General features: G+C 33.6%; 1 protein-coding gene across 4 annotated transcripts in view; it reads right to left on the reverse strand.

Moving 5' to 3' along the window:
• ARFGEF3 (ARFGEF family member 3) overlaps positions 1-25,577 on the reverse strand; it is a 207,172-nt gene that overhangs the window by 85,570 nt on the left and 96,025 nt on the right. For 2 of the 4 annotated variants that reach the window (XM_031964201.1, XM_003769494.4), the window contains exons 6-10: positions 21,015-21,137; positions 18,764-18,806; positions 12,586-12,664; positions 3,248-3,352; positions 717-1,044 (exon numbers count right to left, since the gene is read on the reverse strand). In XM_031964201.1, the coding sequence (XP_031820061.1) occupies positions 717-1,044; positions 3,248-3,352; positions 12,586-12,664; positions 18,764-18,806; positions 21,015-21,137 (678 nt within the window). Of the gene's footprint in view, positions 1-716; positions 1,045-3,247; positions 3,353-12,585; positions 12,665-18,763; positions 18,807-21,014; positions 21,138-24,993; positions 25,174-25,577 lie in introns of those variants that run through there. The other 2 variants (XM_031964202.1, XM_031964200.1) reach the window with 2 other exon arrangements.

Consider the following 25,577-nt stretch of genomic DNA (forward strand, 5'->3'; position numbering starts at 1 on the left):
GTGACAGGGTAGAATAATTATTGTGATCAAAATAAAAGAGGTTGATAAGGTTATATTTTGGCGGATGTGGAGAGTGAGTTTGAAATCATTACTCAAATAATAATGTGGGAAAGAAAAAAAACAGATCCAGAAGAACAGGATATGTAATCATTAAGACCATATGAAAAGCAAAGCAAAAGACAATTAAAAGGCAAGGAATATTGGATGGAAAATTTGAAGGAATAACTGAAAAGCTGTGATATTTTATACTTTGACATTTATTTAAATGTAAATAATTGCAAAGAATCTTTAATTTGTTTTATAAATTTTTGGGGGGGTAGAACTTGCCATTTTATAAGTACAGAGCTTAGTAAAGAAATGCCCTCTGATAATAAAGATCAACAAATGTTCTACCACACAGAGCCTTAGAAAGCTATCTGGGACCTTCTGAGGTTAAGTGACTTGACCAAGATCATACAATCAGTATGGGTCAGAAACTTGACTCTGAAGCAGGTTCTCTATGTATTATGCCTCACAAATTTGTAATAAATTATTTTGAAAAACACATTATTATGGGTCATGGATTGTAGGATCATAGTCTGATAAATGTAGATCTGAAAAGAACTTCAGAAATCATCTAATTCAACTCATTTGTTTCACAGATGGGGAAACAGAAGCCTGGAAAGATTTAAATCATCCATAATGACTGATCAACAAATATCGAGGTTCTTTCCTACCTCTTTCATGATTTTGATGGCTTCCACACGGTGTTGGGGTGGAGGATAGAGCAATACTCGATGATAAAGGGACTGCAGCACTGGCTTCATGGATTCCACTGACCCCACCAAACGGATGAGCTCAGCTGCAATGTAGTAAATTGTGCGGGCCACAGGCCCACTGAGAGCAGGTGCTGTGGAAGAACACCCAGATCCTCGGCCATGATCAGAAACCCCGGAGGAAGAGGAGTCAGACTCAAGGCTGATGCTGTTGCTGTGAGCAGAGGTGATAGTTTTATCATGAATTGGATTTCCCAAGATCACTACAAGAGCTGGACACAGGTGCTTCCTAAGGATAAAGGGGAAAAGAAACGAGAGATGGTGATTTTAAATGATGTTACATTTCTAGCATAAACATTCAATGTTATTGGCAGAACTAAGAAAACTATTTAGTTGTTGTAGATGGGGTTAGTTCTTAGGAATATATTTATTGATATCATATGGGACTCATAGGGGTGATTGTGAGATATTACCACTGCTTGGAATATTAACAGCTCTCTAGGTGATCACCCTGTTGATTGTGCAATTGTGGTAGGGGTTTCTTTTTTCAAAATTGGCTAATTATGGGCTGGTTGAGTGACTAAGTAAGAAAATTTTACTTTATTTTAGTAGATAGATCACAGAACTTGAAGTCAAAAGATCTGGGTTCAAATCTTACTCTAAACATTTATGATCAGTGTGAGCATGAGAAAATGTCAATCTTTTAGGGACTCAGTTGGACAATATTGCTTTAGTAGAGTTCTGAAGGCAGAATTATGTAGTGCAATCTAAAGCATTTTGTCTTTGGAGTCATAGGACATTGGTTCACATCCCAGTTCTTTTGTTCACTCTCTGATCTTGGGCAAGTCAAATTGTTCATATTCAAAGGGAAAGGATTAGAATAAATGGGCTCTAAGAATCCCACCAGCTTTAAATCTATGACCCTATGACCATAGGGGTCAGATGGCAGATATCTCATAAGTAAGGATCCCATGGTCTTAGCAGCCTAAGGATTCTTCAGTATTACTGAAACATTTCTTCCTCTCAAACACTGGATGTTACCAAATAAAATATATACAGAAGTAATAAAGCATCATCCTTTCTATAACATGGTCACAGAAAATTTTAATGGTTTAGTTATAGACATTCATTTCCTTTTAATCAAAATACAATTTGTTCTTTTCACACAAGATATGAATTTCAGATTCTTCAGTGACAAATACCATTATCCATTTTTCTTCTATGGATGAACAGCTTCCTGTAACAATTGGATGGCCCCCTGAGGTCCCTGCCAACTCTAATACTCTGTGATTACGTTTATAACTAAATGATTCTCATCAAGGATGAAGCAGGAAGGCAGGAGCCAACAACTCCAATTTCTCTGCACTATAGATGTGAGACAATGGTCCCTAGGTGCAAACAATATCCTACATTTGCTTAGCATATTAGAAAATATTAGAAAAATCCTGACTCACTCTATCTATCTATGTTTTTCTCTCTGTCTCTTTCTGTCAGTCTGTCTGTCTGTCTCTCTCTCCACACACACACACATGTATATATACATATATAAATATATAAGAGAAAAAAGAATGAAGGAAGGAGAGAAAAGGAGAGGGGGAGACAGAGAGGCAGTGAAAAGTGAAAGAGAAAAAGTGAGAAAGAAGAAAGAGAGAAGGAAAGAAGGGAAATGGAAAAGGGAGGAGAGGAAAGAGAGTGTCAGAGACAGAGACAGAGTTACTTATATTTATGTCAGAATGTCATGATTCTGTGATTTTGTAGGTATGGGAACTCCCTCTGCTTAGTAGGTTGAAACCCCATCCATAATTATCATAGGAATTATAGAAAGGTGCCTAAGGCTCAAAGGGATTTAAATGACTTGAGGAGTGTGGTCCTGTGGAAAGGATACTGATTCTGAAATGCAGAACTTGGGAATCATTGACTTCCAATCTCACTCTGCTACTATATCTCTGTGTGACCTGAAGCAAATCTGGGTCTCAGTGACCTTGTCTGTAACTGGAATAAATGATCTGTAAGTTCTCTTCTAACTTTAAACAGACTATGATTAAACCCATGACACTATGGTTGGATATATTTGGAAACAGTGATAGCACCATCAGAAAAAAAGCAGACCACCAGTAAATGACTTTGGATCTGATGTTACTGGCTAGGAAGCTTTAGATTTTGGCAAGAAAAGAAGCTCTACACCTGCCTTCATGAAGAATTAATACTCTCTATATACATATATATATATATGTATGTGTGTGTGCATGTTATTACAGACACCTGAGTGAAAAAAATTATCCAACTGGAGCTTTTTCTTTCCTCTCTTGTTTTGTCTCCTTCACTCCCTTCCTCTCTATCTTCTTTCTCTCCTCTCTCTAATTCTTTGCCCCCTTTCTTTCTCTTTCTACCTCATTTCTTTCTTTCCTTTCCTTCTCCTCCTCCTCCCTCCTCTTCCCCTTCTTCTCTTAATATAATTTTATTCCTAGAAAATACCAAAAACAAACACTCACCAAATGAGGTCAGTGAAACCTTTGTGGCTATGCATGGTTGTAGAGCAACTGTTGAGCATAGACAGAATACATTCCAGGTAAAGAAGTTGCAGCTGCTGATTTTCACTGTAGAAAGAATGAGAATTTTTAGAAAAAAAATTCAGTAGTCTTATTCCTCTGACAACAAAAGTTGGCAAAGATAGTCTCTATCTTTCACTAAAAGTTTACAGCCTAGCATTTGGTTTCTATTCCCTATTTACCTGGAAAGAGGAAGAGATTTCTAATAGTATAAGTCCCTTTATGTTAACTTATTTTGTGTCATTCAGTAACTGATCCAAAGGAAAACAACCAACATTAATAACATGACTATTTAAATCCATAAAGGAGAATTACAGATGACTACATTTCTGTTAATGAAAATGCAAACAGGTTATATGTTTTGGGAGAGTGTAAAAAGAAGGGTAAAAGAAGGAATTACTTTAATTACTTTGATAGATTTGTTATTTCTGGAGATGATGGGGATTACCTACAACAAAGACAATGATGACTCCAACACAACAGCATCTTGTAATTGATTCTCATCCATGTTTGGACACATTTTAGTCCATATCTAGACATGTTCTTGATCATGACTTCCCATAAATAGTCCATACAGGATCCATCCAATGCATTGTATGGTTATTTTGATAGTTCATGTGTATCAACAGAGCACAGCATAATTGGGTTATCTGCTTGTTATATGATTAGAATAAATTTAACACACAATATGTAAAGACAAGGAAGAGTTGCAATTGGCTTTCAAGCTTTAAATTCTGTTTTCTTGTTCCAACTAACCTCCATTTACTAATAATTGATAAAAGGATACTGTGGTGGTCTTAGCAATTAAGAAAAGTAAGTAAAAAGACCAGCAGTCAAAATTCTATATATACTTCTAAGAATTAACTTAAAAGAATATTTATGTATGTAGTCTCAGGAGAAGTTTCACAAACATTTAGGCCATGTTTAAGGAACAAGTCAGGAGAGTTTAGAAGATAAATAAGACAGTTCTTTCTTTGATAGAGCTGAAAATGTAAATTTAAGAAAGGAGATAAGACATTAGTAATCATAAATGTATAATAAAATGTAAATCCATACGACTGGTAACAATAAAAAGCTATGAGAGTTCAGAGGAAGAAAATTTTCTTTTCATCTGGAGGAATCAGGAAAGACTTTATACAGAAGGTGACAACTAAGTTAGGTCTTGAAGGTGGAGTGGAGATTAATAGGTTGACATAATGAGAAGTACATTGTAAGAAGAAGGGACTGGCATAGGCAAAGACAGAGATGGGGAAAGGATAGACAAGTTCATGTGAGTAATTTGGTGTGTCTGGAATATAAGGAATATGGAGTGGAATGGTGTGAGCTAAGACTAGAAAGGATGGTTGAAAAAAAGTATTCTAATGTAAATAAGCTCACGTATTTCATTCAATCAAAAAACATTTATTATGTATTTATTATGTGCCAGGTGCTGTACTAAATACTGAATATAAAAAAGTACAAAAAGTCCCTGCCTTCAAGGAGCCCATATACTAAAGAAGACCTACATGAAAACAAATAGGAACCATATAGAATACATACAGAATAGATGGAAAGTAATCTTAGGAAAAAGGCATTAGTAATTGGATGGGTGGAGAAAGGGATGGATAGGAATATATAAGGTGATGTTTGAAATGAGTCTTGAAGGAAGCCAGAAATTCTACTCAGGAAGACCTGAGGATGTGAATTTTCAAGGTAGGAGATGGGGTAGGGCCAGCCAATGTAGAGGGTATTATGTGAAAGGAACAGTAAGTTAGTGGGGCTGGATTGTCTAGTTCCTGGGGAGAGTAAAATATGAGAAAACTAGAAAGGTAGGAAGAGGTAAGGTTGTAAAGAGATTTAAATGCCAAACAGAGATCTTTATATTTATTTTGGAAGTAATAAGGAATCACTAGATTTACTGAGTTGGGAATAGGTGTGTGTGTGTGTGTGTGTGTGTGTGTGTGTAGAAAATGATATGATGAGACCTATGCTTTAGGGGAAAAAAGATCGCTCTGGCAGCTGTGTGGAAAATAGACTGCAAAGAGAGAAAATTGAGAGAGGGAGACCAATTATTACAATTGCTATTACAACAGCCTGGGAGACAGGTAGTGAGGACAAAAAATTGTGTGGTGACTGTGAATTAAGAGAAGGGGACATATTTCATTCTGAGAGTGCTGTGTACTTTGAGAGATAAACAAAACAGATAGTATAATCAAATAATCAATCTGGTTATTTAAATATCAAGCCAACTTTAAAGCAATTTCTGGCAGAATACTTTGGTTGGTGTCATGATATTATGGAAGCTCATTATTTGGCAGCCATCATTAAGGAATCTAATTAATACACACTATTCAAAACATGAAACTGTTAGAAAAAAAATTGTAAAAAAAAATTTAGAGGAGCAAGACTCTTTCTTTCTAAATCTATTGTTCTGGAAATGGCAAGATTATAAAGAAACCCAATCTCGAGGAATCATCCCCTCTTAGCATACTCCATAATGGCTCCAGAATCTAGAGGTTCTTGAAGTGTTATTTGACTTTCAACTGGAGTATATATCTGTATATATCAGCAAAAAAAAAAAAAAAAAAAAATCAGCCACTCCTGAAAGTGTAGTTTTTAAATCCCTTGAAACATTGGCAGGCAGGAAGTATTACCAAGGTAACCAGGGTATTATGGTTTCCTTGGAGACTCATTGTGGCAGCTTTTCAGGGGGCTGCAGCAACCTAGAAAATGGGGAGCTCGGTGCCCTGAATATGTCATGTCATTAAAGAAGCTATTTAAAATTAACACCTTCCACCTACACAACTCACCCAGTTTTACATTGTGCACATATACATGTACAACACACACACACAAATATTTTTCCCATTTACTAGCTCTCAGGACCCAGCCTAGAATTAATTAAAAAAGAAAGAAAGAAAGAAATCCTAGCAACCAAATATCTCATTGGAAAAGCCCTAGGGAGCAAGTTGCCTACTTAGAAGGGTCATGAGTCATTTTATATTTTGTTTGAGAATTTCATGGTTTGTTGACTTGAGATTGAAGTTGCAGCTGCTGGAATTAGTGCAGTCATTGTTTAAAGAATTCCAGAGAATGGTTTAGATTCCAAGAATTATTTTTTTAAAGTTTTTCTAACCTTCTTGGGCTTATCTGTCTACATCCCTATTCCTTTGTAAAGGAAGACTCCCTCCGACAGTCATAAACTAGTAAATATTTACAATGTGTCAAGCATTGTGCTAGATGCTGGGGATACAAAAAAAAGGAAAACCCAGTCCCCACTCTCCAGGAATTCACATTATAATGGGGACACAATAATTAAATAACTAGACATGTAAGAAAATGTAGAAAATATTAAAATATTATACAAAATATTATACAAAAATATAGAAAGATAATTTGGGAGGAGAAGACGCTAGCAGTTGGAGTATAGGGGAAAAAACTCTTTAAAAAGGTGGGATTTAATATTCTTCTTGTGCAGCATAACTGTATTAATATGTATACATATATTGTATTTAACAGATACTTTAACATATTTAACATGTATTGGTCTGCCTGCCATCTGGGGGAGGGGGTGGAGGGAAGAAGGGGAAAAATTGGAACAAAAGGTTTGGCAATTGTCAATGCTGAAAAAAAATTACCCATGCATATACCTTGTAAATAAAGAGCTATATAAATAAAAAAATTAAAAAGGTGAGACTTAAACTGAATATTTTTTAAACCAACTTATTCACTAAATCTTCTGTCACATCTTCCTTCTCTTTAAAATGAAGAGAATTGGAATATGGGGATCTTTAATATCATAGACTTGAACTTAGTCTTGAAAGAAGGTAGAGAAATCATGAACTATGGCATCAGAGAGTTGGAGGATGACAGCCAATGAACTGGTACAAAATCATTAATACATTTATTCAATAAAGTTATTAATTGCCTACTACATGCCAGGGCACTGTGGCCATAAAAACAGGCAAAAGACAATCTCTGGCTTCAAGGGACTTAGAATCCACACGAAATCACTGAGATAAGATAAGGTTCTTGTTAAGGAACTCTAAATAGGTCCTTGTAGCTGGATCATAGAGTACAGAGAGGAATAAAGTATAAGAATACTTGAAACTTAGAAGTTACCTGGTTACTAGAAACTTTAAATTTCAAAGAGAAGACTTTCTAGTTGATTCTAAAGGTAAAAGGGAGCTATTGAAGTTTGTGACCAAGAGGCCATAGCATAGTCAGACCTAGGCTTTAGAAAAATCACCTTGGCAGCTGAGTGAAAAACAGAATGCTATGGGGAGAGGCAAGTAGAAAAGAAGACCAATAATTAGAAAGCTATTTCAATATATTAAATAAATGTCTTATTAGGGCCCAAAATTCTTTAATAAAATGATCTATAACCTTATGTTCATTCTAGGGAGAATAGGTAGAGAAAAGAAGGGGAAAAGTGGCTAGGAATATTGAGGTAAATCTGGAAGTAAGATTGAAAAAGAGAAAACAAACATGAGAGATGCAAAGATAGAAATTCAATCCAATCGGGCAGAGTGAGCATAAGGAGTCAAAGATAGAGCTGAAGTTCCTAGTCTGAGTAAATGGGAGGAGAGTGATGTTCTTGATGGTAAATAATATGAAAGTCAAAATAAGGGAATATTTTGAAGATAATAAGTTCTGTTTTGGACCTGTTGAAGTTGAGATACCTCCAAGATATTCAGTTGGAGATAAGATGTCCAAAAGGCAGTTACTTATGTGAGACTGGAGTTTTGGAGAAAGAATAGAATTAGTTATATAAATATGAGGATCATCTGCATAAAGATGATCACTGACACCATGGAAACTGATGAGTCTGCCAAATAAGATAGTATAGAGGGAAAAGAGAAGAATGTCCAGAATAGACCACTGGAATCATCTATAGCTATTGGACATGTTATAGAGGAAAAATTAACAAAAATGACTGGAAAAATATGGTTGGATGCACAGGAAAAGATCCTAATGAGGGTAATGTTATAAAAATTGAGAGAGGAAAGAATATCTAGGAGAGAATGTGATCCACGTGTCAAAGGTGCCAAAGAAAAACAAGGAATCAAGACTTTATTAAAAATCTACTAAGCACTAGGCACTATGTTAAGAGCTTTAATATTTTACAGATATTATTTCACTTGATCTTCACATTATTATCCCCATTTTATAATTGAGGAAACAGGCAAATCAACTTAACTTGCTAAGGGGATCACAAAGCTAGTGAGTGTCTGAGGCTATATTTGTACTCAGATCTTTTTGACTCTAAAACCATGGTTCTAATCACTGTACCTCAAAGCTGTTAGATAAGGATGAAAACTGATAAAAGGTCATTAGATTAGCAATAAAAAGATCACCTGGATAGGCCAGTTCCAGATGAATAATAAGATTATAAGTCAGATTGCAGGAAAAGGAGAGAAAGTGGAGGAAATATGTGTAGCTTTTTCTAGTAGTTTAACCACAAAGGAGAGAAAACAAAAAGAATGATAGTTAAGTGGGATAAATTAATCAAATAAAAGTTTTTAAGAATGGGAGAGGCAAAACCATATTTTTGAAAGTAGGGAAGAAATCAGAAAATAGTAAGAGATTAAACATGAGAAAAGTAGACAGGATACTGGGGGGCAATTTGCTTGGAAAGTCAGAAAGAGTTGGGAGCAGGGGTGCTCCCAACTTCCTCATGTAAAGGAATTGGCTTGGGAAACTTTTATCTGAGATTGGAGAGAAGTAAGAAATAATGGTGGCAGAACATCTCTGGAATCTACTCTCTCCTCACCTCCATCTCTTAGAATGTTTAAGTATCACCTATATGAAGCTTCCTCTGATCTTCCCTAGGTACTAGTGCTTCCCTTCTAAAATTAAATTGTTTTATTTCATTGAAACCTTTACGTGTACTTATTGATCCTCCAATAGAATATAAGCTCTTCTAGGACTGGAAATATCTTATTACAAAGCTCAGTACAAGGCCTAGCTCAAGACCATAGAAGGTCTTTAATAATGTTGATTGATTGGTTAATCTTCCTTAGATCTTTTTTCAAGTTAATTAAGAGAGATGAGCAAGAAATTATAACAGATATTCTGATAAAACCAAATCTCTGTCTTACAGATTCACAAGGTTGCTTGGGATAAATTTGTCTAGCAAGCTGTATTTGAAAGGGGAATCTTACTTAGACACCATAAAAACCTTCTTAAGATGCTTTATTTTTCCATGGAGCTAAATGAAGTATTAATTTGACTTAACTAAGAGAGAAGTTTAATTAATAATGTACTTTCAAGACTTAGAAATAGGTAGGCTCAGTGCTCCTATACCTGAGTGGAACTGAATCACTAAATATTTATTAAGACCTTCTATGTCTGAGGCAGAATGGACTTTAAAAAGCCTTAATCCAATATCATCAAGAGAGAAGCAGAGAAAGAAAATCAATTTTGCAATGATTTCTCCCCTAGCAAAGTTCATTGTCAAATCATTGGCTAAGATCATTGTTATCTTAGCAATGTTAATACTTTTAAAAACTGAACAAGATAATAAATACATATGATATAAACACAAAAATATTTATTTTTTGTCCCTACACAATAACAACAACGATGATGATGAAATATTCTCTAAGTAAGCAAGAATCAGAATAGGTATTTATACACCAAGGCATAATTAACTAAAGGTACAAAATTACATTTTTAAAAGCATTTCAAGATAAATTATATGAATAACTCAGTTTTCCTAAATTCTGCCATGAAAAGACTATAAAGCAGTGACTAAGAAAGAAAAAGAAACATTCACATTTGTAATTCAAACACAAAATTTTAAATAATTTTGAATTTTTCTCGCCTGTGTTTCTTCAATTCCCAAAACAATAAGAGAAAGTTGGACTTCTTCTTGCTCATTAATTTGTTCATTAATGAAGGTAAACTCTCACTTTATGTGGAGGTTCTGGCTTAGATGGCATTTGGTTGGTAGCTGGTCACCTTGAGAGCCATTATTACTATATTACACCTAGAGTCATTTCTGATGATTTAGAATGCTCTTCAAGAGTCTTCAGTGACTCAGAGTGAAAACTGTGCTCAGTCAGTCATCAATTTACAAGGCATAGCACAGTTTTAGACATGTGGCACATTCTCAATAAAATGTGGAATTGAATTTTTATAAGCACAAAATTCCCAGTTGTAGGAACTTCTGGTTAGCAGAATGTTGGATAATTAAGAGAGTTGCTATTTTTAAATCTGGCACAATTTTTTCAGTTCTCCCACTGAAATTTCAATGTTTTGAATCTAAACCAACAAAAAAGACAATTTTAGTGACAAATCTGTCACATGAAAAAAATTAAATTAAAAAAAGCCCTGTTAGAATTTATATCTTTGAATATACGATTATACTTGTGTTTACTGAAGTAAAGATGTCTGCCTAGCTAAAAAATCATTATATCATGAGGTCCTTTAAGAGGGAAACTGACTACAAAAAATTTTGATTACATGATCACACACTCTATAGACACAAAATATGCATTAACTATTATTGCATCAATAATCAAATTGACCTGAGGATTGCAGATTAATTGGATCTTCATTTCTCAGCAGAGAAGTGGTAGTCTGTAGACACAGAATGAAGTATATGTTGTCAGACAGGGTCACTTTATCTATGTTTTTTGGTTAATAATGATTCTTTGTTAAAAGAGAGGTTTCTATTGGGGTGAGAAATTCTTGGGAAATAACAATAATGCTAAAAAACAAAAACTTAGAATATCAATAAAATGCCTTTAAAGTACTTTTAATGGGGGATTTTTGCAAGCTGGAAAATGATAATTGATGTCTGGCAATCTGGGGAATCACTGGAAGAAATTGCAAAAAATATATTTATTATGTAACATATGTATATATATATATATATATGTATACACATATACACACACACACACACGTAGATATGTTGGTATCAGGAAGACATGACTGAATCTGGTTCTAGACACTTTACAGATATGTAACCCTAACTACTTGCTTAACTTTTCTCAGTCTCAGTATAGCAATTTGTAAAATGGGTGATAATAATAGTACCAATCTTCACATTCATAGCACATTGGCATGAGGATCAAATTAGAACTTTTATGTAAAATAAAAAAGTACTTAAATGCTGGCTATTGTATATATCGTTTGATAAACTACAAGTAAAATAGGAAGACAATCTTAAAGTTCAATTCTATATAAAAATGATAGAAACAGGTCCTGAATGCCTCCCAAAATTGGCATTTTTAAAAGAATTGGGCATTTTCGTCTTTCCCCAATTGAGAAATGGACAAAGGATATGAACAGACAATTTTCCATTTGAAGAAATTACAACTTCTAGTTTCTAGTCATAATGATCACTGATGATGATTATTGATTAATCTAAATCATTATTGATTAGAGAAATGCAAATTAAGACAACTCTGAGGTACCACTTCATACCTCTCAGATTGGCTAAGATGACAGGAAAAGATTATGATGAATGTTGGAGGGGATATGGAAAAACTGGGACATTAATACATTGTTGGTGGACTTATAAACTGATCCAATCATTCTAGAGAGCAATTTAGAACTATGCCCAAATAAAACTGTGCATATCATTTGATCCAGCAGTTTCTCTTAAAAAAAAAAAAACGGAAAAATGGCCCACATGTGCGAAAATGTTTATAGCAGCCCTTTTTTGTAGTGGCAAGGAATTTGAAATTGAGTGCATTCCCATCAGTTGGGGAATGGCAGAATAAGTTATGGTATATGAATATGATAGAATATTACTGTTCTGTAATTTTTCAAATTTCAGAAAAGACTAAAAAGACTTACATGAACTGATGCTAAGTGAAGTAAATAGGACCAAGAGAACATTGCACACAGCAACAATAAGATTATGGGATGATCAGTTGTGATAGAATTGGCTCTTTTTAACAATGAGGTGATTCAAGGCAATTCCAATATACATGTGATGAAAAAAGTCATCTGCATCCAGAGAGAGAATTATGGAGATTAAATGTGGATAAAATTATAATATTTTCATCTTGTTTTGTTGTTTTGTTTGCTTGGTTTTTTTTCTTCCTCTTTTTTTTCCCTTTTGATCTGATTTTTCTTGTGCAGCATGACAAATATGGAAATATGTTTAGAAGAATTGCAGCTATGTTGTCTAGGGGAGGGGGGAGATGAGAAGGGAGAAAAATTTGAAACACAAAGTTTTACAAAGGTGAATGCTGAAAACTATTTTTGCATGTATTTGGAAAAATAAAAAGGTACTATTAAAAAAGGAAAGACAAAAAAAATAGAATTGGCATTGTTGCACCTACTTTATTGCAGCCTGTAACTTCTCACACAGGACAGAGAGGACAGAGACGACATCATCACAGAGGGTTTCTAAAGTTGAACCTTCAAAACAGAAAAGATTAAAGAGTAAAAATGATATAGTAGACCTCACAGTATCAGCAGGTTCACTCTATAATTTTTAATAATTTCTACTTTTTGGAGCTCCCATGACTGGACATGCCTGCAGCCCACCAAAGAAAAAACACAATAACTTGAAGAAATTCTACATGGAAAGGTAAAAACTTGGAGGCAACAATTCCTTGATGGAACAATAATATACTCAAAGAAAAATATGGATAGACTTGCACAAAATAATGAAGAACAAAAAAGAGCAGAACCAAGAGAATATTACATATAGTAACAACAATATTGTTTTAAGTACAATTTTGAGCAAAAAAGACTGTTTAACTATTTTAAATATCCAAATTAACACACAGGACCTAAGAAGGAAGATGTTATCTGTATCCAGAAAAAGTACTAATAAATAGAAATATATATAGAATGATTTTTAAATCTCTCTGTGTGTATACATACATATACACATACACACATATATTTGCATCTAATAGTAGCTATCTCAAGGACAAGCGGGAGCAGGCAAGGAAAAAAAAGGAAGGGGAAAAAAGATGACAAATTTATTATTTATTTAAAAGAAATAGCATGTTTTACATACTAGATTTGCAGTTTTATGTGTAATCATCTTTTTTCTTTCTTTCTTTCTTTCTTTTTTTTTTTTTTTTTTTGGCTGAGGCAATTGGGGTTAAATGACTTGCCTAGAGTAGCATAGCTAGGAAGCTGTGTCTGAGTCAAAGTGTCTGAGACCAGATTTGAACTCAGGTTCTCCTGAGTTGACGTTTTTCAGTCATTTCTTCATGACTCTTTGGACCATAGCATAGCAATACTGTCTATGGAGTTTTCTTGGCAAAGATACTGGAGTGATTTGCCATTTCCTTCTTCAGTGGATTAAGGAAACACGGGTCAAGGAACTTGGCCAGAATCACATACCAGTAAATGTCTGAAGTCATATTTGAATTCAGGTCTTCTTGATTCCAGACCCAGCACTCTATCCACTAAGCTTCCTAACTGCCTAAAATAAACAGAACCCAAACACATATAATAGAGGGAGAGTTCAAAAGTATTAAAATGGACCAACATAAGCAATAGAGATTGAATTGCTCAGGATTCAGCCAAGTTCACTTCCCAGAATGCCAGGTAGTAGTTTGAAAGAAAAGTGAGTCTAAAGAATGGGAGATACTGCAATTACTGGGGGAAAACTCATAATCTCTTGACATTTAAAGTATAGCCAAGAGTCTACAGGGCACCTAGAAAGCACATTGCTTCAAGGAGAAATGGTAAGCCGCATCCAGCAAGAGTTGCCTTAAAGGTTATATGTTGGTAGAAAGAAACTAAGAGAAATTTTCAGGTTTAGCATATTAACCTGTACATATTAGGTGTTCTTTTTGTTGGATGGATGGATGGAGATGGAGATAATACATACTCTAGGAATATAGTATAAGTTTGAGAAGAAAAGTATTATTGCAATTGAGAACTATTCAAAGTCATCATGTTTTGGTGACTTGATTATTAGTCATTTATGTTAAAAGAATTCTTTATATATATTGCATATAGAGAAGAAGTTAGGCAGTATGGTAAATAGAGCACTGCATTAGAATCAGGAAAAAACTGGATTTGAATCCTGCTCAAACATATTTATGCTAAGCTTCTTACCAAGATACACCAAATAGTCTCTTCAATGCACACTTCAAGTATATAATGAATTTTGGGTAATTTAACAATTTACCAAATTTAAATTATATTAAAATATTTAGTCATAACCTGATATTTCCTGATGGTACTATGTAATTTGATACTTATAAAATAAACCTTGTCACATATGAAAGGAAAGTCACACTTACTGTATGACTAAGGGCAACCTATTTAACTTCTCTGTACCTCAATTTCCTTATCTGTGAAATGGGGATAGTAAATATATATTTCATAGGATTGGTATGTGGTTCAAATGAAATAACACACATAAAACATTTTGTAAACTTTAAAATGTTATTGAGGACCTGAACAAATTTGCTTCTTGGAAGATCAAGGGTACTCAGGAAAACTCATTTTAGACTAGGAACAATACTATTAAAATTAATAATAATAATAATAAGCATTTATAAAGTGACTTAAATTTTGCAAAGTATAGTGTATGGTATCTAATTTGATAATTATAATAACCCTATGAGGTAGGTGTTATCATCCCCATTAGGTGAAGAGACAGAGGTTGGGAGAGGTTAAATGAATTGCCTAGGGTTACAAAGCTAATAAGTAAGTGTCTGAGGCAGGATTTGAATTTACTTATTTCTGACTTCAAGTCCATTACTCTATTACTGGACTTGTCTAAAGCAAATAATGCAGTATCTTTCCTATTATCAGGAGAAAATAAGTAAAATTAGAAACAACTTAATTTAAGTGTAAATGGATGCATGCAGACAAACATATTGGTTGACTTTGTATTTACTCCCAGATACATACAATCATCTCCTGATCAACAACTTCAGTAGTTCTTTGGTCTTATAGATATGGGCATTTCCTCCCTCAATGCAGATAGTAACCTATCCATGCTGTATAATTCTTTCCTCTATTCATCTATAAAGGATTTGCTGGATGTTATTAGCAGACTTCTAGATCTTTTACATTTCATTGTAACCAGTAGAGCTTGAAATCTGTTTAGTTGTTACTTCTTGCTTTCACCAGTTATTCCTTTTTCTGATCAAATATGGCATCAGTAATATCCTTTATTTCACTCTCTGTATGTGATATACTATGAGAAATAATGCTGCAGCCTATTTTTATTTACAGTGTGTCAATTAATATTTAGGTCGCCTGATTCTCTGATTCTCTTGGGATTCTGGGATTATGGCATTTCAAGAATCACAAGGTATATAGCAGGACTGGGAAAACTTTTGTGTTGAAAAGAAAAGTCTTGTCGATTCCTATCAATTGGAGAATGGTTAAGAGAGCTGTGGTAGGTTAATATAAAATTACTATGCACTAAAGATGTAAAGATGAAAAATTCCAAAATGCAAAGGAAGTCTTGAATATGAACTGATACAGAATGAAGCCAGCAAAAGAAAAGCAACATAAAAAATCCCTACAACAATGAAAATGGAAAGGATAACAACATCATCAAATAAATCAGATTATTATAATGATCAAACTTGATCATGGAAAATCGATGAGAAAATGAATCTTCCTCACTTCTTTTAAGAACTGGGAAACTTGGTTGTGGAGCTATCAGACTTAACTGACATACTGGTTAATTTTCCTGAAATGCTTCCCTCTATCTCCCATTAAATCTTTGTTTCGAGAGGTGATGTGCTAGATTGGGAGGGGGGGAAAGAATATATTGAGAAGCAAAAATAATGTAAAATCAAAAGATAAAATAGATGAACTTTTGAACCAGGGAGATTAGGACAGTTAAAAAATATTGCATGATTTCCCAAACAGAAACCAGCTTGATATTTTCCTCTTGTTATGCAGTTCTAAGGTCCAGCTTAATGTTTATCTGTAGTACCTATTCCAGATCTATTATATATACATATACATATATAATATATACATATGTAAATGAACTGGTCAACAAATGCATGTCATAATCTGGACAATGACATAGTCAGATATATATGTAGTTCCTCCCATTATTGCTCATTGATATATTTTTATGTCTCCTTAGGATTTTTATACATTAACTGTTGTCTTTATTGACCTCAGAGTACTGTGATGAGTAATTTACTACAGTCAAGGGTAGAAGAAATAGGGACAAGAGCTATATTTCTGAGACAGCAGAAGCATTTTAAACATTAGGACCCTAAGGACAAGAAATCTGATATTTTGCCATTGAGTTTATGTGAGGATTCTGCCAAAGAGCCACTTTTATCTATACTATATTAGCTTCAAAAGATTTTTTCCCATATGGTTTAGTTGCTGGAGCACTAAGATTGAAGTTGGAATATCCAGTTTGTGGAGACAACTGCTTCACAACCCACTTTAAAAAAAAGTAATCATCATTTTGGGCTCATATGAAATATAGTTAGCACTTGACTATTGACAGTAAATGGTAGAACATTCATTCAAATATTTGTGAGAGTCTACAATCTACAAAACATTTTGTTAGATACTATCTCTAAAGATAAAGTTGAATAAAATTGCTGGGAAACTCATTTCCATATCAGTTTCCAAGTTATACTTGTCCAAAGGGAAGATGTTTCAGGGCAGTGAAATAGGCAAATGGGAAGAGACCAAAAAATAACTTGGAAAACCTACAAAATGGAAAATTAATATTGGAATAATGGACTCTATATTACCTTTTTAAAAATGTGTTACAAAAATCAAATGAAAGTAGCCTAAAAAATGAGTGAATTGTCAAGATTCTTGAATTACTGATAATGATTATGGTACCAATAGCCAAGAATGGTGGGAAGGATTTTAGGAATTGGGGACCGGAGAAAGATATATACAAAGAAAAAAAAGGAAAATCCTGAGATTAAGTTATAAAGCAAAGAATATGTTTTCTTTTGAAAGCTCTAGCATTTGATTTGATTAGATTTAGTCCTCATAGTATTACTACTCTAGTCACTGCCACATCAAGTCCCAGGTTATAATTAATCCCATTGTTAGCTTCTCTAGTTATTCTATTCAGAGCAGAGTCTCCCAAAGTTAAAGAATAAAGAAGATATGAACAACTACCAGGAGGAACTGATAGTAATGAATATTTCAGAGAGTAATAGGATGTATATTTTTGGAGGATACATTTATACCTGGGATTCCATTTTAGTGGAATTTCTATAAGGAAACTCCTATTACCTTGAAGGACAAGCAATAAATTCTGTAACTTGGTCATTTGATAGACCTCTCTGTGTGTGTATGTATGTATGTATGTATGTGTGTGCGTGTGTATGTGTATAGTTTTTCTGGTTGTCTATTAATGTCTATTAATTTTGAAATACACATTTCTTTATGAATCATGTTGGAAGAGAAAAATCAGAACAAAAGGAAAAATCATGAAAGGAAAAAAAACAAAAGAAAAAGGATAGTATATGTATGGGGGAAGTAAATATAGCATGTGTTGATTTACATTCATTCTCCATAGTTCTTTCTCTGGATGCAGATGGCATTTTCTGTCCAAAGTTTATCGGGAGGTAACTTAGTCTTAAGAAGTACCTTAAGAATGTGAATAGCAGAGTATGAATGGAGTAATTTACCTAATAATTCAGAACTCAGTGATAGTCCTTCAGTTCCTATGAATGGCTCGAATTAAGGTAGTTTAACTTGAGTAATCAAAGTTCCCTTCATTCTCTAAGTAGTTTATAATATATTATGCTTTCCAGTTTGCTTGCTTGATAAATGGGCCTTATACTCACTTAAACTATTTCTTTGGATCTTTGAGCCAATCTGTTTCTTCTTCCACTCAGCCCCACCTCTTAATTCCTTGGCCTTTTCTTCTATCAAATTCCTATCTACTTAATTAACTATAATATAGAAAACAAATAGATATTTAGATATTTATTTGAATTATTACAGTTCTGTATTCCTTTATTTTAAATTTTTACAATTGGATGTTTTTAAATATTAAGTCAAATAGAACTCTGCTTGATCTGTCATATATGATTTTGACATGTCTTAATTTATCAATTAATAAGCATCATAATATGATAAAGGAAGTAAATTAGAAATTGCACAAAAAGAAGAAAGCAAATAGATAATATATAGCTGCATAGAATTTAAATTCGCGCACTAGGTGTGGTGAGGGACCTAAGTAAGGGATCAATTGACATAACAAAATAATAATTATTACACTAACAACATTTATGTAGTGCTTTAAGATTTGCAAAGTACTTTACAAATATTATTTTACTTTCACAACAACTCTGAGAAATAGATACTATTATTATCCTTATAATACAGATGAGGAAATTGAGGCAGAGAAGTTAAATGACTTACCCAGAGTCAAAAACTAAGGGTTGGAATCCAGATTTGAACTTAGGTGTGCCCTGATTTGAGGTCCAATGCACTATCCACTGGGCTATCTAGTTGGCCCAAATAAAATTAAATATGTCATATTAAACTCCCAAGTACAATCACAGAAAAAATCAAATTAAATACCTTGTTTTCCCAAAACTGGAGGAATATCTGGGTTCTCAACAATCTAGTGAAGGAAGAGGAATATCACAATCAGGATATACAGTTAAAAGAATTAACCCAAGAATGAGCATGCACCCAAGACATATCTTTCACTGGCTAGCCTACATATTTTTTCCAACTCTGGCCATATCTTTTCTGTTTTCAAGGAATTTATGAAAAAGAACAAAGAAGTCTGCAGCACCAGCACCCACTTAAGGGACCACTAAACTTGTGACATTTCATGGTTGGCCTATAGTTATATTGTGGAACCCATCAAACCAAGAACATTGATTTAATTTCCAGGTAGGCCACTTAGCTTTGTGTGAAAACCAATTGTATTTCAAGGCTACTGATGCCAGTTTCTCATCTAATCACAAATGGGGCAATAAGAGTATTTTCATAAATTTATATATGTACCATGCCAAAGCCAAAAACCATTTCCCTCTGAAAGGTGGTCAGTTATACTGTCTCTTTTATCTCAAGGACAGAATATTAAATTATAACAATTAAATTATAACAACTAAACAACCAGCCATTCTCATCTAGTTTCATGTACACTACATAGCATGGTGATAACATATTTGGCTTTATGGTAACATAAAACAGCAAGAGAAAAAAGATTTTAATTATAATCACTTCCTATTGAAAGAGATTTCAATAGCCATGGGAGAAGGAATAGGGAAGAGTATGAAGACTTATACAACAGTGAGTGTTTATCCATATAAATAGGAGTGCATTTTCATGTTGCTGCAAAGATATTCCCTAAGTCCACACCTCCTGGATCAGCAGTTAGGATTCCATCAATATATCCAAAGCACAAAGATTTTCATGGTTCCAATAGTTTGAGAAATACATTCTTAATTGCCTTATTTTTTTTACTTATCTTTTCTCCTCAGATCCATTAAAACCACCACACCAAAGAAGAACAATTTAGAAGAGGTAGGTTGGGATTCCTAGTATCTTAAATTTGATGTATGATATTCTGGTGTTACAAAGAATTAGATGCTGGTTATTATTATGAAAAGGAAAAAAAATATTATTAGTATGTCAGACTAAGTTTTCTTTTAAAGAAGACCTGTAAGTCATAATATTGAAGTGAGTCAGGCATTGTACTAAGCACTGGAGTCTACAAAGAAAGATCCAAATGAAACAGTACTGTGGTGGGAATCAGGAGATCAGAATCTAGTTTTGGCTCTACTACCATGAAGCTGTCCTAGTTGAATTATACAGCTTCTCTGAGTTTCTATTTCCTCATCTGTAAAATGTAGCGGTTAGGATTATTTAACTCCTAACGTCCCTTCTGGGTTTAATTTTTCAATCTCTGAATATTTGATGGGAAAATTCCTAATGCCACCCCCCCCCAGCCACTTAGAAAATATATGTCTCAAACTGTAATTCACTTTTCACATTAAAAGTTATTTTAGATTCCTCCAACTTGGGCACAGTGTTCAAAGAAGAACTTAGACTGTGCATTGATAATATTCAGATATTATTTAATTTTGGAAGAGTGTCCACCACTCATATTTATTTCAGAAGGTGACAGATATGGACAAGACAGATGCATTTGGACTTTCCCCAGAAATGCTTATTTTAGAGAATATTTTGAAGCTTAGACAAAGGTCAGTGATAGGTTGGAATGACATAGCACAATAATCATTCTTTGATATTTCTTTTACAGTATCAGCAGAGAAAGCATTTCTCCTTCATTTGCTAATAAGCATACTTTCAGTTCAGAAACCTAGATGTATATGCAAAACTTCTGGTGACTTATTTTTACTTATTAAAACCTTTTTTAAAACCTATAATAAACCTTTTTTAAAAGAGACTTTGTTTTAGCAACATTTAATATACTATAACAGAAAAGATTGGGAAAGAGAAGGAACTCAAAATGAAAACCAACTTTTAAAAATAACAGATAAATGTTTAAAAGTATTGAAATAAAAATAAAACAATACTTTGAAAAGACCATTTGGAGGAGAAAATAATAGAAAGCAAAATTTTTTTTCAAATTATCTAAAAAATAACTGATCAATTTTTCCAAATAATAAGCTACAAAATTTGTGAGCTACCATTTGACTTCACTATATAAGCCCTTAAATTCTGATTCTTGTTGTCACAAAGCTGAAGGCTTGGGAAGGTTGCAGGGAGCCATGAAGGATAGTAGACAGCATGCAGTCACATATGAAGGACATCACCAAAAACCTGGTCAGTGCACAGATGCTGCAAGGCTCACCGTGTTCTCCTGCCTTTGCCGTAATTGTAAAGTCAAATCACTCAACATTTGACTCAGAGTTGCCCGCACAGCAGTGTTAATACTACGTTGGTGACAGCTAGATACATATGTCTCAATGCACACCTGGTAGGGAAATAAGATAGCAACACATATATACTATGTAGATAGGGATATATTCATAATATTTAGGAAGAACAACATAAGAGGATGTCAAATTCCCTTAGGTACAGAAAGTCAGCCTGATTTAGGACTAGTAATTTCATATTCCCAACAATGTTAATGATCTCAAGAAAATACCTTCTGATTTTTTTTTTAAGGAGATAAAACTTACTAGTTTTGAAGTCTTATTTTGCTATGTTTTTAAAATAGTGATTGATTTTCAAAAATGGTGCTGTGCAGCACAGTCACGGGAAAAACATTAATGGGGTATAATAATTTAATTAATAATAATAACAACTAGGATTTATATAATGCTTTTAGGTTTGTAAAATGCTTTAAAATATTACCTTAATTTATCCTCTCAACAACCTGAGAGGCTATTATTATCTCTACCTTACAGATGATCACATTGAACAGAGAGGGATTAATAAGAATGATTATTATTATTACAACTAGCATTTACATAGTGCCTACTATGTGCCAGGTACTGTGCTAGGAGGTTTCCAAATATTATCTCGCGTGATCCTCACAACAGTTTTTCGTGATTAGATCATTACCTCCACTTTACAGTTGAAGAAATGGTGGTTAAATGATTTGCCAGAGATCACACAGCTAATAAGAGGCTGAGGCTAGATTTGAACTCAATTCTTCCTGATTCCCAGTCCAATCTATCATCTCCTGGGCTACCTGGCTGCCTTAAGTCAGGAACTCTGGATATTGCAAGTAATTTCATTCAAAATAAAACTCACTACACTTGTCTGAAAGCAACTCCCTTGCCATATGCTCTGGATAAAATAAAAACTCTTTTTTCAGGTTTGAAAAAGGTATGTCCTTTGATAATTATGATGATATGCTTTATGAAAATAAATCTGTCTGCTACATTCATTTTTTTTCTTTAATGCATATGGAAGTCATTGAGCTATGGCGTGTCAAATTCCCATAGAAATAGAGGCCCATAAACCCTATTTAAGAATCCCTGGTGACTTCATATTAACTTTAAAAACTACATATTAACATTATCTGTTTTATTGTATTTTTATTTATTTTGTTAAATAATTCCCAGTATTTAATTTAATTTGAATATTTAGTTAAATATTTTCCTTTATTTTCATTTAGATTGGACTACACTAGGACTGTTGTAGACTATATGTGGCCTGCATGTGCAAATGTGTTTCATAACTTTCCAGAATAAATGTGTATGTGTATATGTATATATATATATATATATATATATATATATATATATCCATTCCTTCCTCATATGACCTTGTATTATTTCAATTATATATCATAATCCTACTGTCATAGCACATATCTAAAAATATGACAAAAAAGGAATAATGCGTAGCACCAGTGATCTCTATATTGCCTTCAAACATATTAATTAGATAAAATGTTTCAGTTTTTTTAAAGTGGCAGGTTTTGATTGCAAGATCATTAACTGGATTGAGATAGAGCACAAATACTTGACTGTTTGGCAGGAAAGGTTTCAACTAGGTCATGAAACCAGTAGCACTTAACTAGTAATTGGATAAAAAATGCCAACTTCTTGATTTTCAAGTCCAAATGAGCTCTTAACAACTAAAACCAAACTGAGTTGTTTCACAATGGTAGTTTAAAATAAAGATAATGAATATTAGGACTAAGAAGCAACTTTTTACAAACTATTTTGTTGCAAGTTAATTTAAAAGTTACCTTCTCACATTGGCATCAATGCCTACATCATGGCGAAATTACAGACTTTAAAAAACATAATGAAATTGCATTTTGATCATAAAAAGGTTTTGCTTTGCATAGTATATACTGGCTTAGAAACCATTTAAGCATGTTCAGTATTTCAATTGAAAAAAAACAAGTTTCCATAACATTTTGTACACTGTGATAATGCCATCTGTTTTGAAATGTAACATTTTTCGTGAAGTCCTAGGAACACTTTTCAAGTTGTTATTTGCTTTATCAATGGTGATCTCTAAATGCAAATATTTTTCTCTAATTTTTGTTGGAGGGTGGGGTGAGGCTAGTATATTTTCATCAATTTAGGGGTTTTCTGGTATAAAACTCCCTTTATAATAAAGCATAAACTCATCTGTAAGTGATAATGTTATAGAACAATGACACCCAGAGAGGATGAATGACTTACTAGTATATTTCAGAGGCAGAATTTGAACTGAGCTCTTCCAGACCCTTAAGCTGACCATTGTTCTTCTATCCCAGTCTTTCTCTTTTAATATGCACAAGTAGTTTTGCAATTTTAAAAGCCTCCTACCCATAGTAACTGTCTTCAGAGACAGGATGATGTGGTAGTGCAAAGGTCTATATCAGAGTCAGGAGAAACAAAACTTCATATCCAGCCTCTGACACACACACATGGACTTTATGAAAAATGGCAAATCTGCATTGGTGGAGTTACTTCCCTTAGCTGGAGATCCCTGTGTCTATGAAATCACAGCTCTGGGCTTCAAAGCATAATGACACATCTAATTTGATTTACAAATGAGATTTTTAAAAAATGTATAGAACAAACCAAATGTGGACATCTCAAGTTAAAACTAATCAACATGACTCTAACTCCACAGCTCTTGACATATGAAAATGAATCTATGTATGATTTGAGGCCATATGGAATTACCAGTTCTGAAGAAAATGAACAAGAACAAATAGTCAAATTTCAAGTTTATTTTTAGGTTTCAATTTCTTTACTATGTTTTTAGCTTGTAATACCAAATAGATTGACGTTAGATACAATCTATTTTCACTGTTTATCATTTAATAATTTATTTAATCTGTGGAGTTTTTAGAATTTCATATACATTTGTAAGGAGAAAAACTCAAAATAAGAATTAGATGGATAAATACTACATATAGTAAATGATACATAAATATATGTGTTTATACATATTTGTTGTAGTCATATCAGTCTCTTCATTACCCCATTTGAGGTTTTCTTGATAGAGAAACTGGAATGGTTTTCCATTTCCTTCACCAGTACATTTTACAGACGAAGAAACTGAGGTAAACAGGGTCAGGTGACTTGCACAAGGTCACATACCTAGTAAATGTCTGAGGCCAAATTTGAACTCAGGAGGATAAGTTTTTCTGACTTCAGACTGGGAATTTTATCTGGCACACCATGTAGCTACATATGCAATACAATAAATAATAGCACCTAACTTACAAACCCAGAAGTTACCCCATTTTATTCTATTTGATAGAATATGTTTCTTGAGGGTAGGGTCTGTTTTATTTTTGTCATTTTGGTTGGTACTTGGCACATGATAGACAATTAATAAATGTCATAGAATTAAATTAAATTCTTTTAACCGTGTTAAATGAACTTGAGCTTTCTTGGTCTTTTCTGAAGCAAAGATTCTAAGTCCTACTATATAACTCATTAGTGAAGTTGAAGTGGAAAATGTTCATTTCCAAAATTTACCAGTTAAATGAATTCAACCACTTGCATTTTCCAGACAGTACCTATTTCAAAAGAAGAAAATGTATTTTTTATAAGACTTTGCAAAAAGAACATTTTTTGCAAACATCCCAATTTAAGGATTGCAATTATGGTCATCAAAATTATTATTAAAATTAATGAGTTTCTGTAGATCTGAGTTTTCTTCATCCCCCCCAAAAGCTGCTGAAAAGAAGCAATTAAAGTTAGAGACATTAACAATACTTTGCAGGCTGAATTTCTGGCAAAGGGCATATTGATTTCCTCTTTTAGCTGCTCCAAAACTGTGTACCCCCAACCCAAATTTTCATACTGAGAACTGATATGTCAACTCATTGGTCTTGCCCATAAATGAGGGACCAAGCTCAATACCTTGGGCAAAGCCATCTGCACAGGAGCACAAAGACGATGGCACAGGGCAGTGAGGAGCTGAGTAATGGATAATTTGACCATTTCATGCATTCGTGGACATCCAACTTTATGACATGTTAAATACAACTATGAGCAAAAACACAAAGGATTAATGAAGCAAAATATGATGTTCCTCTTCCCACCCCCAAAACAACAACAAAAAAAGAAATAAATGAAAGAAAATGAACAAACCTAAATCAAGGAAACATTCACTTTCTTCACAAGATGGGCTGATGAATAATAACAGTACTATATAAAGCAAGATGAAAGGAAGGAGAGGAGGTAGCAACAGATTCTCAACAGAGCACCAGTGCCTAAATAATTTGCCTTCTATAACTGGAAACAGTGGGTTTCCTGATATTTTGCTTTTAAATCATAATATACATGCACAAATTTAAAGGAAAAATTGTATCTGAACTTTGCTTCTGAAAGTGGGCAAAATGAATGTCAGAGACTACATATTGCCATATGTATAGCTATTTCCCAATTTAGAAAGTTTAGTGAACAGAATTCCTTAGATAAAATAATTATGCTGTAAGCCACTG

The sequence above is a fragment of the Sarcophilus harrisii genome, chromosome 4 (genome assembly GCF_902635505.1).
Source record: "Sarcophilus harrisii chromosome 4, mSarHar1.11, whole genome shotgun sequence".
Classification (NCBI taxonomy): Eukaryota; Metazoa; Chordata; class Mammalia; order Dasyuromorphia; family Dasyuridae; genus Sarcophilus; species Sarcophilus harrisii.